General features: G+C 37.7%; 2 protein-coding genes across 2 annotated transcripts in view; one reads left to right on the top strand and one right to left on the bottom strand.

Moving 5' to 3' along the window:
• Positions 1 to 14,121, bottom strand: part of CCDC146 (coiled-coil domain containing 146) — a 111,733-nt gene that overhangs the window by 73,900 nt on the left and 23,712 nt on the right. The gene's annotated exons all lie outside the window — the stretch shown is intronic.
• On the top strand, positions 8,876 to 12,234 carry FGL2 (fibrinogen like 2). The gene is made up of 2 exons (XM_049783390.1): positions 8,876 to 9,568; positions 11,254 to 12,234. The coding sequence occupies exons 1-2, from the start codon at positions 8,950 to 8,952 to the stop codon at positions 11,958 to 11,960; spliced, it is 1,326 nt and encodes a 441-aa protein (XP_049639347.1). The 5' UTR covers positions 8,876 to 8,949; the 3' UTR covers positions 11,961 to 12,234.

The raw sequence follows: 14,121 nt of genomic DNA on the forward strand, positions 1-14,121 counted from the left end.
TGGAACTACTGCTCCACAGTGTGAGAATGTTTATTCTCTTTTCTCACTCCCAGAGCCTTTCAGAGCACAATGCAATACATACAAAATAAAGTTTTCATTGTGATAAATAAGGAAAGTATATATAACTGTCCATTAAAATTAATAGTTTGATTAAAGATAAATCTGTAGTTGTATGCATTAATTTGCTCCACTATTATATAGTCATAAAATGCTACACCTAAAAAGAAATGTATTCTGACCTTCTTTTATTACAGATAAAAAAAAACCTGAGTCCTAAGTCAATGACAAAAACAAAACAGACATTTCCAGATCACATTGTTTTCTACGGAATTTCATGTTATCTTTGAAATGGTTCCACTACTGAATGCTGAGTTATTTTCAATTTATATTTAAATGTGAGTGACACAATTTTGTCACCTTTCTTGTGAAACAGCAATTGTTGCAACTTAAGTTTGTGTCATTTGTCAAAATACAAACCCTATTTTTATGCACATAAACACAAAAAGAGAACTTGTATTAAATACATAAGGCAGAGGATAGATGTGATAATTAATAGTGGATATTTTAAAGTAAATAAAATAAGGGCAAAGTAATCTTATGATTTTTGATAATGATTAGTGGTTTCTTCTGTCCTAGAACGTTTTCATTGCAAATAACAGGAAAAAATTAAAGTCAGAGATAAACTAAACAAGTTAATGCTATGCTTTTAAATAAAGTTAAAAAAATTCCTTAGAGCAACTTAGTGGTGCTAACACTTGTTTCTATGTCAGCTATTAAAATGACACCTTTAATGACATTAAATAGCACTCATAGAAAATTTCATTACATTTCCTTAGTTACCAACAAGTGTATATCCATATTGCTTTATTTTATAAAACAAACTTGAGGGTTTTCAAAATGTGTTTTAAAGAGAGCAAAGGACTTTATTTGTTTGTCAGTTTGTTTGTTTGTTTGGGGATCACAACTATGCTCAGGGATTATTCTTGACTTGAGCTCATGAATCACTCCTGGCAGTATTTGGGGGTACCATATATGGTTTCAGGTACTGAACCCAGGTGGATGTGTGCAAGGCAAACACCCTTTACAACGTACTATTTCTCTGACCCCAAAGAAGGCAGTATAAGATAGGCATTCAAACCACTTCATTCTGGTGTACCAACATCCAAGCTTGGGGTATATAATTTCTCTTCTGTTGGATCTATTTCTTTTCTCTCATTTTACCTAAATAAAACTATTTTACTTCATGCACACAAATGAAATAATTCACAAAAAATTAGTTAATGGTTTAACTTTTCAATGATAACATAATTGTTTAAGATGCACACCATAATGATAAAGAAATAGAATTTTGTTGTTTTTGTTGTTTTGGAGCCACACCTGGTGACGCTCAAGGGTTACTCCTGGCTATGCGCTCAGAAATTGCTCCTGACTGGGGGACCATATGGGACACCAGGGGATTGAACCCTGATCTGTCCTAGGTTAGTGCATGCAAGGCAGATGCCCTACCGCTTGCACTACCGCTCTGGCCCCAGAAATAGAAATTTTAAAGTTAATTCTTGGTAGGGCCAGAGAAATAACTCAGAGGTTTGGAACATGTGTCTTATATATTGATGCCCCTAAAAGCCATATAGTCCCCTGAGCACCACTGGGTAACTTCTGAACACAGTTTTAGAAATAGGCCTCCAACACTGTTGAATGTGCCCTCCTCCAATTCTTTTAAAATTGTAAAATTCTAAAATTGGGCCACAGCTACTGATGATGTTCAGGAGCTACTCCTGGCTGTATGCTCAGTGTTCATTCCTGTTGGTGCTTAGGATTCTGTATGTGGTGCTGGGGATAAAACCAGGGCTGGTTGAATGCAAGGCAAGTCTCTTAATACTTGAACTAGCTGCCTAGCCACTACTCCCAATTAAAAAAAAATTAATTACTGGGGCTGGAGCAATAGTGCAGTGGTAGGGAATTTTCCTTTCACACAGCTGATCCAGAACAGACCTCGGTTCCATCCCCAGCATCCTTTATGGTCCCCCAAGCCAGGAATGATTTCTGAACACATAGCCAGGAGTAACCCCTGAGCATCACCAGGTGTGTGTGGCCCAAAAACAAACAAATTAATTCCTAAGCTAAATTCTATTATTTAAGTTAGTTCATAAAGTATAATACTGCATATTATATAACGCCATTTAAGATGTATGTACACATATTTTATATAAATTTGTTTATTTATTTATTTTATTTTATTTTATTTTTTTGGTTTTTGGGTCACACCTGGCAGCACTCAGGGGTTACTCCTGGCTCTATAATCAGAAATCGCTCCTAGCAGGCTCAGGGAACCATATGGGATGCCGGAATTTGAACCACTGACCTGCATGAAAGGCAAACGCCTTACCTCCATGCTATCTCTCCGGCCCCATATATTATTTTTAACTGCCAAATAAAGACATCAAATAATACCTCTAAAGCCCACAAGAGATGAAACAGGTAAAAATAAATTAGCCATCTCAGTTTAACCTGAATGTATAGACATTTCCATGAATGTAAATGATGGGTTTTATAACACTACACAACCCTCATTGGTCAGGGTGACACACTTGCAAATGTACCTATTAACAGTTACTCATAACCATAAAATAAACAGTTAGGAACTTTTGGGATCATTGCAAACATGTCCAGGCTGGTAAAATGTTGAGTTGTTCGTCATACACTTTCCCAGCTGAGTTTGAAGGAGGCAAAACTTTGTGGTCTTATTCAGCTCATAGACAGTAAAGGAAAGAAATCCTATTTTCCATTTTGCATTCTAACTTTCTAACTGCCATGTTTTTTATTTTAATGCATTTTATTGGTAATATTGCTATTGTGTTTCTCCTGACGTTAGCAATGAAATGTGTCTAGTTTTATACATACAAGGAGACTAAGATGTGCTTTACAAAGCACAAAAGGCAAGGAGGAGGTGGAGGAAGAGGAGGAGAAGGGAGGAGAAAAAGGAGAAGGAGGAGGAGAAGGAGAAAGAGGAGGAAGAAGAGGAGAACGAGGAAGAAGGAGGAGGAGGAGGAAGAGAGAAGGTAGAGGAGAAGGAGGAGGAAGAGATGGAGGAGAAGGAGAAGGAGGAAGAAGAGGAGGAGGAGGAAGAGAGAAGGTAGAGGAGAAGGAGGAGGAAGAGATGGAGGAGGAGGAGGAGGAGGAGGAGGAAGAAGAGGAGGAGGAAGAGGAAGAGGAAAAGCAGGAAGAAGGAGGAGGAGGAAGAGGAGGAGGAAGGTTTTTAGTTTTTTGATAATTCAGTGTTTTGGGTGACTTTAATCACCACAAGTAATAAGAAACTAAAAGATATTTCATAAATTCATGATTTGATCTTTATGATCTCTTTACTATGATTTTATTACTTTTCTTATCTTGAGAAATGTAAAAGAAAACCTAAGATCAACCTCCAAAACAAAATAGTATAAAGAATTATATTTTGTTTCTTTCACATTTCTCTCATAAAGTTTTTTAGCATTTGAATTAGAATGATGGTAGAAAAATTAGATGCTATACCCATGAACTATTGGATCCATTCCAAAAAAGCCTTAAGTGGCTCCTTTCTCTCTATGTGGTAGTATAGCATAGGAGAAAAGTCAAGAAGTCAAATCAGATTCAAAGTCCAACTCTTATTTTTAAAAATGTAATACCATATATGTCATTTAATGTGTTGAATCTTTTCTTTGCTTATCTGCAAATGCTGTTAATTAAAGAGAAGGTTGGATGTAATGACATACTATTTATGAGTTTTACATACTTCTGGTATAATATTATTTACCCCCATAGATTATTGGCTCTTTAGATGAACTGAGCTTCATTCATGTAGTAATCACTAGATTCATTATTATAGTTTAAGTGATTGATTTTTTTAAATTAGGAATCTAGAGTATCTCTTGTGTCATTAATAAGGCAGGTATATGCTTTTATTTGGAATTGGTATAGGCCCTACAAGTTTTTTTGTTTTGTTTTGTTTTTTGTTTTTGGGTCACACCCGGCTCTACACTCAGAAATCATTCCCTGGCAGGCTCGGGGGACCATATGGGATGCCTACCGGGATTTGAACCACCATCCTTCTGCAAGCAAGACAAACGCCCTACCTCCATGCTATCTCTCTGGCCCCTACAAGTTTTAAGGTACAAGTTTAAGGTACAACTTAACCATTAAAACTTGGCTAAGTCAATGTACAGGACCCAAGAATCTGCAGCAGTACTTGGAAAGCAAATATCTGATGCAAACAGTTTAAACAAAGACTCATTGTAAGTGTCAGAGGCTAAACTTTTGTTAGAAACCTTTAAAATGCTTATGATTTGGGGTAGAAGTGGTGGCGCAGCAGTAAAGCATTTGCCTCAAAATTGTTATCTAGGACAGACCACTTTTCGATCCCCCAGCATCCCATATGGTCCCCAAGCCAGGAGCGATTTCTGAGCACATAGCCAGGAGTAACCTCTGAGCGTCACCAGGTGTGGCCCAAAACAAAAGCAAAAACAAAAACAAAACAAAAATCCTTATGATTTCATTTGAAAGTCCAACATGAAAATAATCTTTTATACCCATTCTTAAAAGAATTTAAACTAAATGAACTAGTTGAACTAAGCAAACTAAGTGCTTAGAATAATGTCTTACAAGTTGGAGATATTCAGTTAATATAAAATAGATGAAGAAATGAAGAAATAAAGATACAATGGCATGTATTTTCAAATGCTCCAGTATATGTTGAATATAGAGAAGAGCCTTAATATTTTTTATTTTATTTTATTTTATTGAAATCATTGTGATTTATAAAGTCCTTCATAGTTGGGTTTCAGACACACAATGAATCAGGACCATACCCAAGTGTCAACCTCCTTCCATCAATGTTTCAGAGTGCATACTATACCACCACTCTTTGCCCCCTGGCCGGCCATTATACCAGGCCCATTTTAAGTTTATATTGTTATAGTCTGGGTCTCTTGATTCTATTGTTGTTGACTTTGGCTTGGATATTTAGTTCTGTCCTTCTTTTTCCCACCAATGTACCTGAGACTATTTAACCCTTGCCCCCTTCCTTTCTTTTTAATTTTTCCTTTGTAATTGTATAGAGAATGCAGAGATATGAAGTAAAAAGCAAAGTAATCCATGTTCCAAGGTTCTAAGAAAAAGGCAGAGCCCCTATCTAAAAGATTAAAAAAAGGGGGGGTGGCAGTTTTTTGCATAGATGCAGTAAAAGTTGGGGAAAATAGAAAGGAAAAACCTTTGGCCTAAAACACTTGGAGACCCTACCCATAAAGCATCCTGCCATAAAACCAACTACAGGCTCTGGGCATACTAAGTTGTCTAACCCTGAAGTCTTTCTTCATATTCCCAGGAAAAGTTCTCCTCAATTACAGTTGTTGCAGTCAGGTTTCTGTAATTAGAAATTGGTTTTTGCACAGATCCTATGTTAAGTCAGGGTGTCACGGGATGTCTCATGGTTTCATCTCATCATTAAGTGGCAAAGCGGGAAAATATTCCATGAAAGTAAATTATTGCTGTTTCCAAGTTGTAAGGGTGTCATATGAACCCACCCTGAGCAAGTTGGTGCCAGGGCAACATCTAATAAATTTTTGACTGACAAAAATATGTGGATGCAGGGGCTGGAGCAGTGGTGCAGTGCTAGGGCATTTGCTTTTCATGTGGCTGATCTAGGACGGACCATGGTTCAATCCCCCCGCATCCTATATGGTCCACCAAGCTAGGAACAATTTTTGAGTGCATAGCCAGGAGTAACCCCTGAGCGACACCAGGAGTGGTACAAAAACCAAAATATACACATACATATATGTAACCCCACCTCTCAATCTTCTTGTAACCTGACTTACAAGAAAAAGCCTCCCATTTCTGGGAGGGGTCTTGGGAGGTAATAAAAGCCTTTGACCGGAAGGGCACAAGGAAGAGGATTTACCTGGATGGAGAGAGAAGTAGCAGGAGAAGAGATGGCTCAAGGAAGCTAAGACGCAGGGCAAGCTAAGGATGATATGTGCTTAAATAGGTTTATAATATAGGCCACACATGATGGCCAGGGCAAATAAAGATGTTATCTCTCTGGAAGCCTGACTGCATGTGAGATTTCTGCCCACCACAATCACCTGAACTGGCAGACCCGCCAGCTGATGGAGAAGGTGAAGCCACGTGGTCCTGAGCTGGAGAAGAAAGACCTCCATCACCATCCACCTCCATCCAGCTCTATCATAAGGGCCTAATTTATTATTTTGACCAACATATATATACATATATATGTATATATGGATGCATACATTAGTCAGTCAAGAGTATTTAATATCAAGTTTTTTCTTTAAAATAGAATAAATTATTTAAAGACCATGTATTATATAGTTTCTCATAATACATTTATTTCTGCCACTCATAATTCAATACCAATCTCACTACTAATGTAAAATTCCCTCTACTGTTGTTCCCAAATTCCCACCTGTTCACAAACCTACTCCCTTGGCAGGCACAAAATAATTATATATTATATATTGTTTGTTTATAGGTAGGTGGTAATTATTTTTTTAAGTACAGCAAAAATAAAATTTTTGAAAATCATTATATCTTGTAATGAGGTCACTTAGTCATTGTCAGAAGGTTTATTAAGCTATTTGTTGCTAGTTATCATTTGGTCATTTGCTTTGTTTCTGAGCATTAGATGGCTTCAAATTCATGTTGACCTTTAAATTGGTGTGATACTACTAGGATGACAATATTGAAAAATTTGGAGTTGCTGTTTTGTTTGTTGTTTTTTGTTTTTCTTGGGGGGGGGACACTCAGCAGTGCTCAGGGGTTACTCCTGGCTCTGTGCTCAGAAGTCACTCCTGGCAGGCTCGAGGGACCATATGGGATGCTGAGGATTGAACCCAGGTCCATCCCAGGTTGGTCGTGTGGAAGGCAAAAGCCATACTGCTATACTATCGCAGTGGACCCTCTTTTTAAAAGTTTGTGCCTAGGGTAGAAGAGAGAGTATAGCAAGTAAAGCACTTGCCATGCACACAGTTGACAAGGACTTGACCCTGACACCTCATATGGTCCCCCATGCCCACCAGGAGTGATCCTTGGTGATAGAACCAGGAGAAAGCCTTTAGCACAGTAAAGTGTGGCCCAAACACCAAACAACTTTTTTTTCCTAATCATTCATTGATTTCTCCCCTCACAATAGGGAAGTACCACTGCTTGAAAGTATATCAGGAGAATTGAAATTAGAAATATAATTTTTTAGGGGAGAGCCACACGCAGCAGTGTTTAGGGCTTACTTCTGACTCTGCACTCAGGGATCACACCAGGTAGACTCAGAGGACCATATGAGATGTTGGGGAATCTAGCCCAGGTTGGCTCCAGGTAAGGCAAATGCTCGACTGCTTGGCCCCAGGAAATAGAGATATTTAGAGTTAAAATAACTTGTTTAAAATTAGCTTGAATACACTGGAATAAAGACTAAAATTAGCTTCATTTCTTTTAAAGTTGAAAGAACAAATATTATGTATTAAGCATAAGGTGTACAGAACATGTTTGACAAATTTATTTGGAAGGAATGTTACTTTTAAATACTGAATTTTTTTCCGTTTGCACTCCACTCAAAATTTTATTAGTGTCATTTCAGTGTATAAGGGAAGAACAGCCAAATTCCTCCTTCACAGTTATGGGAACAAAAAGTCCCATAAAGTCATAATTAAGAGAATGATAGATCAAGGGTTTGAATCCTGGATCCCAGAGTATTCAGGAGGCTGGGGGGATGATGCGAGCCAGACAGTTGGAGAATACATACTGAGTAATTTGGCTGGAAGAGGGAATATAAGAAACCATGTTAAAGAAATAAGCAAAATTAGCTACAGTCCCTTAGGTAATACCATAAAGAGTTGAACTATCCATACTACTAGTAGAATTATTTTCTTTTTTCTTTTTTTTTCAGAAAGAAATCTTCCGTGAGTCATCAATAAGTGTACCAAATCCAGAGGAGGTGATTTCTCCAAGCTGTTCTACCCCTCCTGCCTTCAGCCTCTCTTAGGAGAAACGTTTGAAATTTTAGAGCACAGTGGTATCTTGAGCAAGGTAGTGATATTTCCAAATAGCAAAGAGAGCAGGTGGAAGGACAGTCACTGTTCTTCTCTCATGAACACAGCAAATACAAAAGCAGAGCTGCCTGATGCCAAAGACCAGAGGAAAATCAGAACCATACAGGATTGGGTCAATGACTCCTATTTGAGCAGCTATGGGAGATGATAAGACAATTACAAATGTGAAGTCTGCAGAATGTGGCTCCTGGTTTGATGAAAGAGAACAGTGTTCTTTAACTGTATTTGAGACATTTAGATGTATCTAAATCACTCTGCTTTGACCAAAGGTATAGAACCACTAGATTCCATCTCATCTTCAAGGAAATACAATTAGAAATATGGACTTTGTTAGAGTAAAGCAAAAATTTTGAAGTGCTTGAAATTTCCCCCTGAAAATCTAACAGGAAGAAAATACTGGCTCCTCAGTGCCCGCTCCTATGAAGGTAAAAGGACCAAATCATTTCTGATTTGCAGGGGCCCTGGATAATCAACACATTAATTCTCAATCCTTCAGAACTATTTTCCCTCCAGGGGACTTAAGTATAATTAAATGATCTCCTTTGAGAATAATGATTTGGAAATACAGCATATTTCCTGTGCTTTCATAAAACATGCCATCCGTGTTGAAAAGTGAAAAGACCCACCAATGACAAGCAATTCCGATGCAAGTGCATGTGATCCTGAATAAATAGCACTTTGGTAGACCGTGCTTGATGAGGACAAGCTCCTTTTCCTGCCTTTCTGAAACTTGTGATGCAAGTGCTCCCGCCCTCTTCTGAAAACACAGAAAGCCTGACTCAGGCAGGCAGCTGCCAGGATTAAAGACGCTCCAGCGCCCCGCACTTCCCCACCGCTGAGAACTACAGCAACGATGAAGCTGACAAGCTGGTGCTGGCTGAGCTCCGCTGTCTTGACCACGTACGGTTATTTGGTTCTGGCACACAACGAAACGAAGGAAATGAAAGATGAAGCAGCCAAGGACACCTGCCAGGTGAGACTAGAGAGCAGAGGCAAGTGTGGGGAGGAAGATGAGTGCCGTTACCAGGTAAACCTGCCCCCGCTGACTCTTCAGCTCCCAGGACAATTTAGCAGGATGGAAGAGGTGTTCAAAGAAGTTGAGAACCTCAAGGAAATGATGAATAGCCTGAAGAAATGTTGCCAAGACTGCAAGCTGCAGGCAGATGACAACCAAGAGCCCGGAAGACAGGAACCGCTGTTACCTAATACAGGAGCCCCAGGAGCGGCAGCTCCTGACAACAGGGTGGGGGAATTAGAGAGCCAGGTTAACAAGCTCACCTCTGACCTAAAGATTGCAAAGGAAGAGCTCGAAAGGCTTCAGGATCGCCTGGAGAAGCTGAATCTGGAGAACATTAACAGCATAGAAAGTTATGTTGATAGTAAAGTGGCGAATTTGTCTTCGGTGGTCAATAGTTTGAATGGCAAATGTTCCTCTAATTGTTCCAGTCAAGAACAAATACAATCTCGTCCAGGTATGTTTTTTTGGCTACTATTTATGAATGTTGTACAGGTAGCTAGTATCTATAAACTTTAGTCTCAGCAAACAAATTAGATGACGGGTGGAATAAATTATGGACTTTCCTCTCGAAGGTAACACAGGGCAAAAACACCTGTATTTGTAAATATCAAAGCAACTATCTCATTAAAAAATCCTAATCAGTTGCATATTTGTTAGAAAGCTATTTCAGAGGACTTGTCTGCTGTTGCTAGAGTTAGGCACAAACAGAAGTAGAGACAGAGTATCTTAATTTAACTCTATCTCTTCACTCATGTTTGAAAACAACAGACCGGAGGTGTAGACCAGCGGTGTTTGCCATCGTGTTCTGTTCCCGGAAACCCAATTCTTCACGTTTGCCTAACTGTTCCTCACATGGCAAAGAGATTTTTGAAATATTGTAGTTCTGTCTAGTGAAAAATGGGAGAACTTAGAGATGGTAAAAAGTAGCAATATGGTTTCACCTTTTAAGGGGAGAGCTTCAAGAGAAGTAAGACATACTTATTTCTCTGTTTTCCCTTAAACTAGAATTCAAGCATATATATAAAACCTATCCTCATGATCCCAATTACTTTGCTTAATGAAGAAATTTATGTTAACAGGACAAACCTGACTCCTACACTGCTTATGAACTGCTAGCTGTGGCCCTATTTTCTTACTCTAGCTTTCCACCTGAAAGTGGATTCTGAGTTCCTCAGATCACTGCTGCTGAACTTTACCATTACCACTGCTTCCCCTGACTGAGGGTGGAGGGGCAGGTGCCTGGGGCAGGGATCACATTCATCATAACAAACACCTTGTCATTCAGGGCCTTCACCATGCAAACAGCTAGGCTTTCAAAGACCACTCTTGCAATGCTCCTGGCAGTCTGTATCTGAAGGGGTCCCGACATTGTGAAGTAGAGGTTCACTACTTACTATTAGGTGGGATCCTAGGCACACAAATCTGGCACTTCCTAATAAATTGTTATGATAGGAATAAGATATTAATTTGACTTTTCTACAAAACCTTTTGGGGAGATGACTTCATATTTGAAAGACTATTTTGTTTTCTAAATACATGTGTGCAACCTCTGAATAGTTTATATTAAGCTTATCTGTCATGTTTTTTTATAAAAATATCTGTGAGTAAAGATCTATATCTGAGACCTACAGAATCATGTTCACTAATTTCTACTTATCCTAGATATAATCACCTAGACTCCTAGAGTGTCTTTTTAGAAATTAAATGTGATCATTTCTATTACTAAATTACTAAAGCCATAATTTACTCTTTTTGCTGTTGTTTGTTGTGAATGTTGTCAGTCTATGACAACCAAAAGTGTGTTCAACAGCCTTATAACACCAGATACTTCCTCTGAGACTTTAACACACATTCTAAAATCAGATTCCAGTAAGTTTAGGAGAGGAAGATTTCTTGGTGACCACTGACTGAATTCTCAAACAGCCTTTTTTTTCTTTGTGTGAGAGTCTACACAGCAGTACTAGGGCTTACTGCTGACTCTCAGGGATGGGGTTCTGAGGATCCAATCAAGGCTGATGGAGCCTCATTCACAGTACTTGTTCTCTAACCCCTCGTATTGCTTTTGTGCATATAAAGAATTATTCAAATGAATGGTTTTTATGAACAGAATCCAATGCCTTTCTTTTTCTCTCCCTTCAGTTCAGCATCTAATATATAAAGACTGCTCTGAGTACTATACAATAGGCAAAAGAAGCAGTGAGACCTACAGAGTGACACCGGATCCCAAATATAGTAGCTTCGAAGTTTACTGTGACATGGAGACTATGGGGGGAGGCTGGACAGTGCTGCAGACACGACTTGATGGAAGCACCAACTTCACCAGAACATGGCAAGACTATAAAGCAGGCTTTGGGAACCTCCAAAGAGAATTTTGGCTGGGGAATGAAAAAATTCATCTTCTGACCAAGAGTAAGGAAATGATTCTAAGAGTGGATCTTGAAGACTTTAATGGTGTCAGACTCTATGCCTTGTATGATCACTTTTATGTGGCCAACGAGTACCTCAAATACCGTTTACACATTGGCAATTACAATGGCACAGCTGGAGATGCCTTACATTTCAGTAAACATTACAACCACGACCTGAAGTTTTTCACAACCCCAGATAAAGACAATGATCGTTATCCCTCTGGGAACTGTGGACTCTACTACAGTTCAGGCTGGTGGTTTGATGCATGTCTTTCTGCAAACTTAAATGGCAAATATTATCACCAAAAATACAGAGGTATACGTAATGGAATTTTCTGGGGCACCTGGCCTGGGATGAGTGAGACACAGCCTAATGGCTATAAATCTTCCTTCAAAGAGGCTAAAATGATGATTAGACCTAAGCAGTTTAAGCCTTAAATCACTATGCTCATTCAGTGGGCATTAATGATCTTAATAGGTCAATTAGCTCCTTCAGCACTTTGGAATATGTTTCACACTCCTTTACCTATGGCAAAAATTTACTCTGAGCAATGAAATCTATGCTACACAGTATTACAATGAAATGAAGCCAGACAGATAGGACAGTGGGTAAGGGTCTTTTGTACACACAGCTGACCCAGGTTCTATCCCTGGCATCCCAGATGGTCCCCCAGCACTATTAGGAGTGACTCCTGAGTGCAAAGACACATTGCAGGATGTGGCCTCTAAACAAAGATTAGAAAAAATATATACAATTTTGAAAGTATATAATATATATATATATATATATATTTGTTTTGGTTTTGGGTCACACCCGGCGGTGCTCAGGGGTTACTGCTGGCTGTCTGCTTAGAAATAGCTCCTGGTAGGCATGGGGGAACATATGGGACACAGGGATTTGAACCAACCACCTTTGGTCCTGGATTGGCTGCTTGCAAGGCAAACGCCTCTGTGCTATCTCTCCGGGCCCATAAAATATATTTTAAAGTAATCTTTTGCATCCCTTATACTGTTAAAGTGTATGCCTGCAAGTATTTGGGAATATTAAAAATTTATATATTAGGGGCCGGAGAGATAGCATGGAGGTAAGATGTTTGCCTTTCATGCAGGAGGTCATCGGTTAGAATCCTGGCGTCCCATATGGTCCCCGTGCCTGCCAGAAGCAATTTCTGAGCCTGGAGCCAGGAATAACCCCTGAGCACTGCTGGGTGTGACCCAAAAGCCACAAAAAAAAAAAAAAAAGAAAGAAAGAAAGAAAGAAAATTTATATATTAGATTAATAATTAATAACTATCTACATTTTTATCAGTTGAAAAGTGTTCCATATAATTAAAAATAAAGGCTAAATTTTACACAAATAATTCTATAACTTGGCTGTGACTTAAACCCATCTAAGGCATTTCATCACTCTTTTTAGGCTATAAATTATTATTTGGGTATTTTTTTTAAATACCCACATCCTCATTCTGAAGTGAACTTATTCTGTTAATGTCTTTTACTTTAGATCAGGAATATCAAACAGCAGTATTTTAATTCCCAGACAAAATAAAACATGTTCATCTACTACAAGTGAATATCAAATATTTGCTTAATATTTTCAAATGTGTAGCATAATGACATACCTAAAAGCATCTGAAACATTTAACATTAAAGTACATACTTTAATGATTTTAAATATTTTCTTATTAAAAAATGCTTCACCAAAAATTGCTTTTCTTTGCTATTTAGGCACAGTATTTAAAATTTAAGATTGCTCATCTTAAATTTCTCATCATGATGTGCTTGACTATCAGGAGGCTGGCTTTCTTTTAAAAAGGTAGCTCTGGGTGAAAATGAAACATTAATTTATGGGTTCTAATATTCTAAAGGATAATTTTATATTCAAAATAGTGATGTCATTAAGTAATTAACCTCATATAAAGCTACATTTGATAGGACAAATAGATAAACCTATTTATAAAAATATGAATCTTAAAACATGATAGAGTTTAAATGTTATATATTTTAACCCTAATTAGTATATTGCTTATCTTGCTATCAGAAGATTCAAATATAGATGTTTATTTTTTATGTATTTGGAATTTTTATTTTTTAGTAATAAAATCTAGAATTCAAGTTTTATTAAGAGATATAAAGTAATCATAAATAAAATAAGATATAAAATAAAATAAATATGTAAAAAACTTTATTTCAGAGAGAACATCAGTATTCTGCAGCACATTTAAAAATACACTAGAATAAAATAAAAAATAATATATCAGTATGCATACAGAAATATATTCAATTTTAAATTTCTAGCTTCTAAAATAATAACCAGGCTTTCAAAATAAATTTATAAAAGGCATCTTTACCAGTTATTTGAAAATCATTTATGAAAATAGTTTTTATTAGGCAACAAGTTAATTTCTAAGCTTTATTAACATTTCTAATAACAAAGAAGCAAAATAGGGACTAGAAGATGACTCAAATGGCATGTTTTGTATATGGGAGGCCTATGCTCAATCCCAGGAATCACATGATTTCCTAAGCATCTCTGAGAGAAATTCTCTTTTTTGCACTATAGGCTATAACCTTCTAAACAAAAACAAAAATAAAATTA

This window comes from Suncus etruscus, chromosome 1 (genome assembly GCF_024139225.1).
Source record: "Suncus etruscus isolate mSunEtr1 chromosome 1, mSunEtr1.pri.cur, whole genome shotgun sequence".
NCBI lineage: Eukaryota > Metazoa > Chordata > Mammalia > Eulipotyphla > Soricidae > Suncus > Suncus etruscus.

Excerpts from the sequence above, each read along its gene's own strand:
- FGL2 (XM_049783390.1), top strand. The coding sequence starts at position 8,950 with ATGAAGCTGACAAGCTGGTGCTGGCTGAGCTCCGCTGTCTTGACCACG. Across the intron at positions 9,569-11,253 it reads ACAAATACAATCTCGTCCAG|TTCAGCATCTAATATATAAA; the intron begins GTATGTTTTTTT and ends CTCTCCCTTCAG.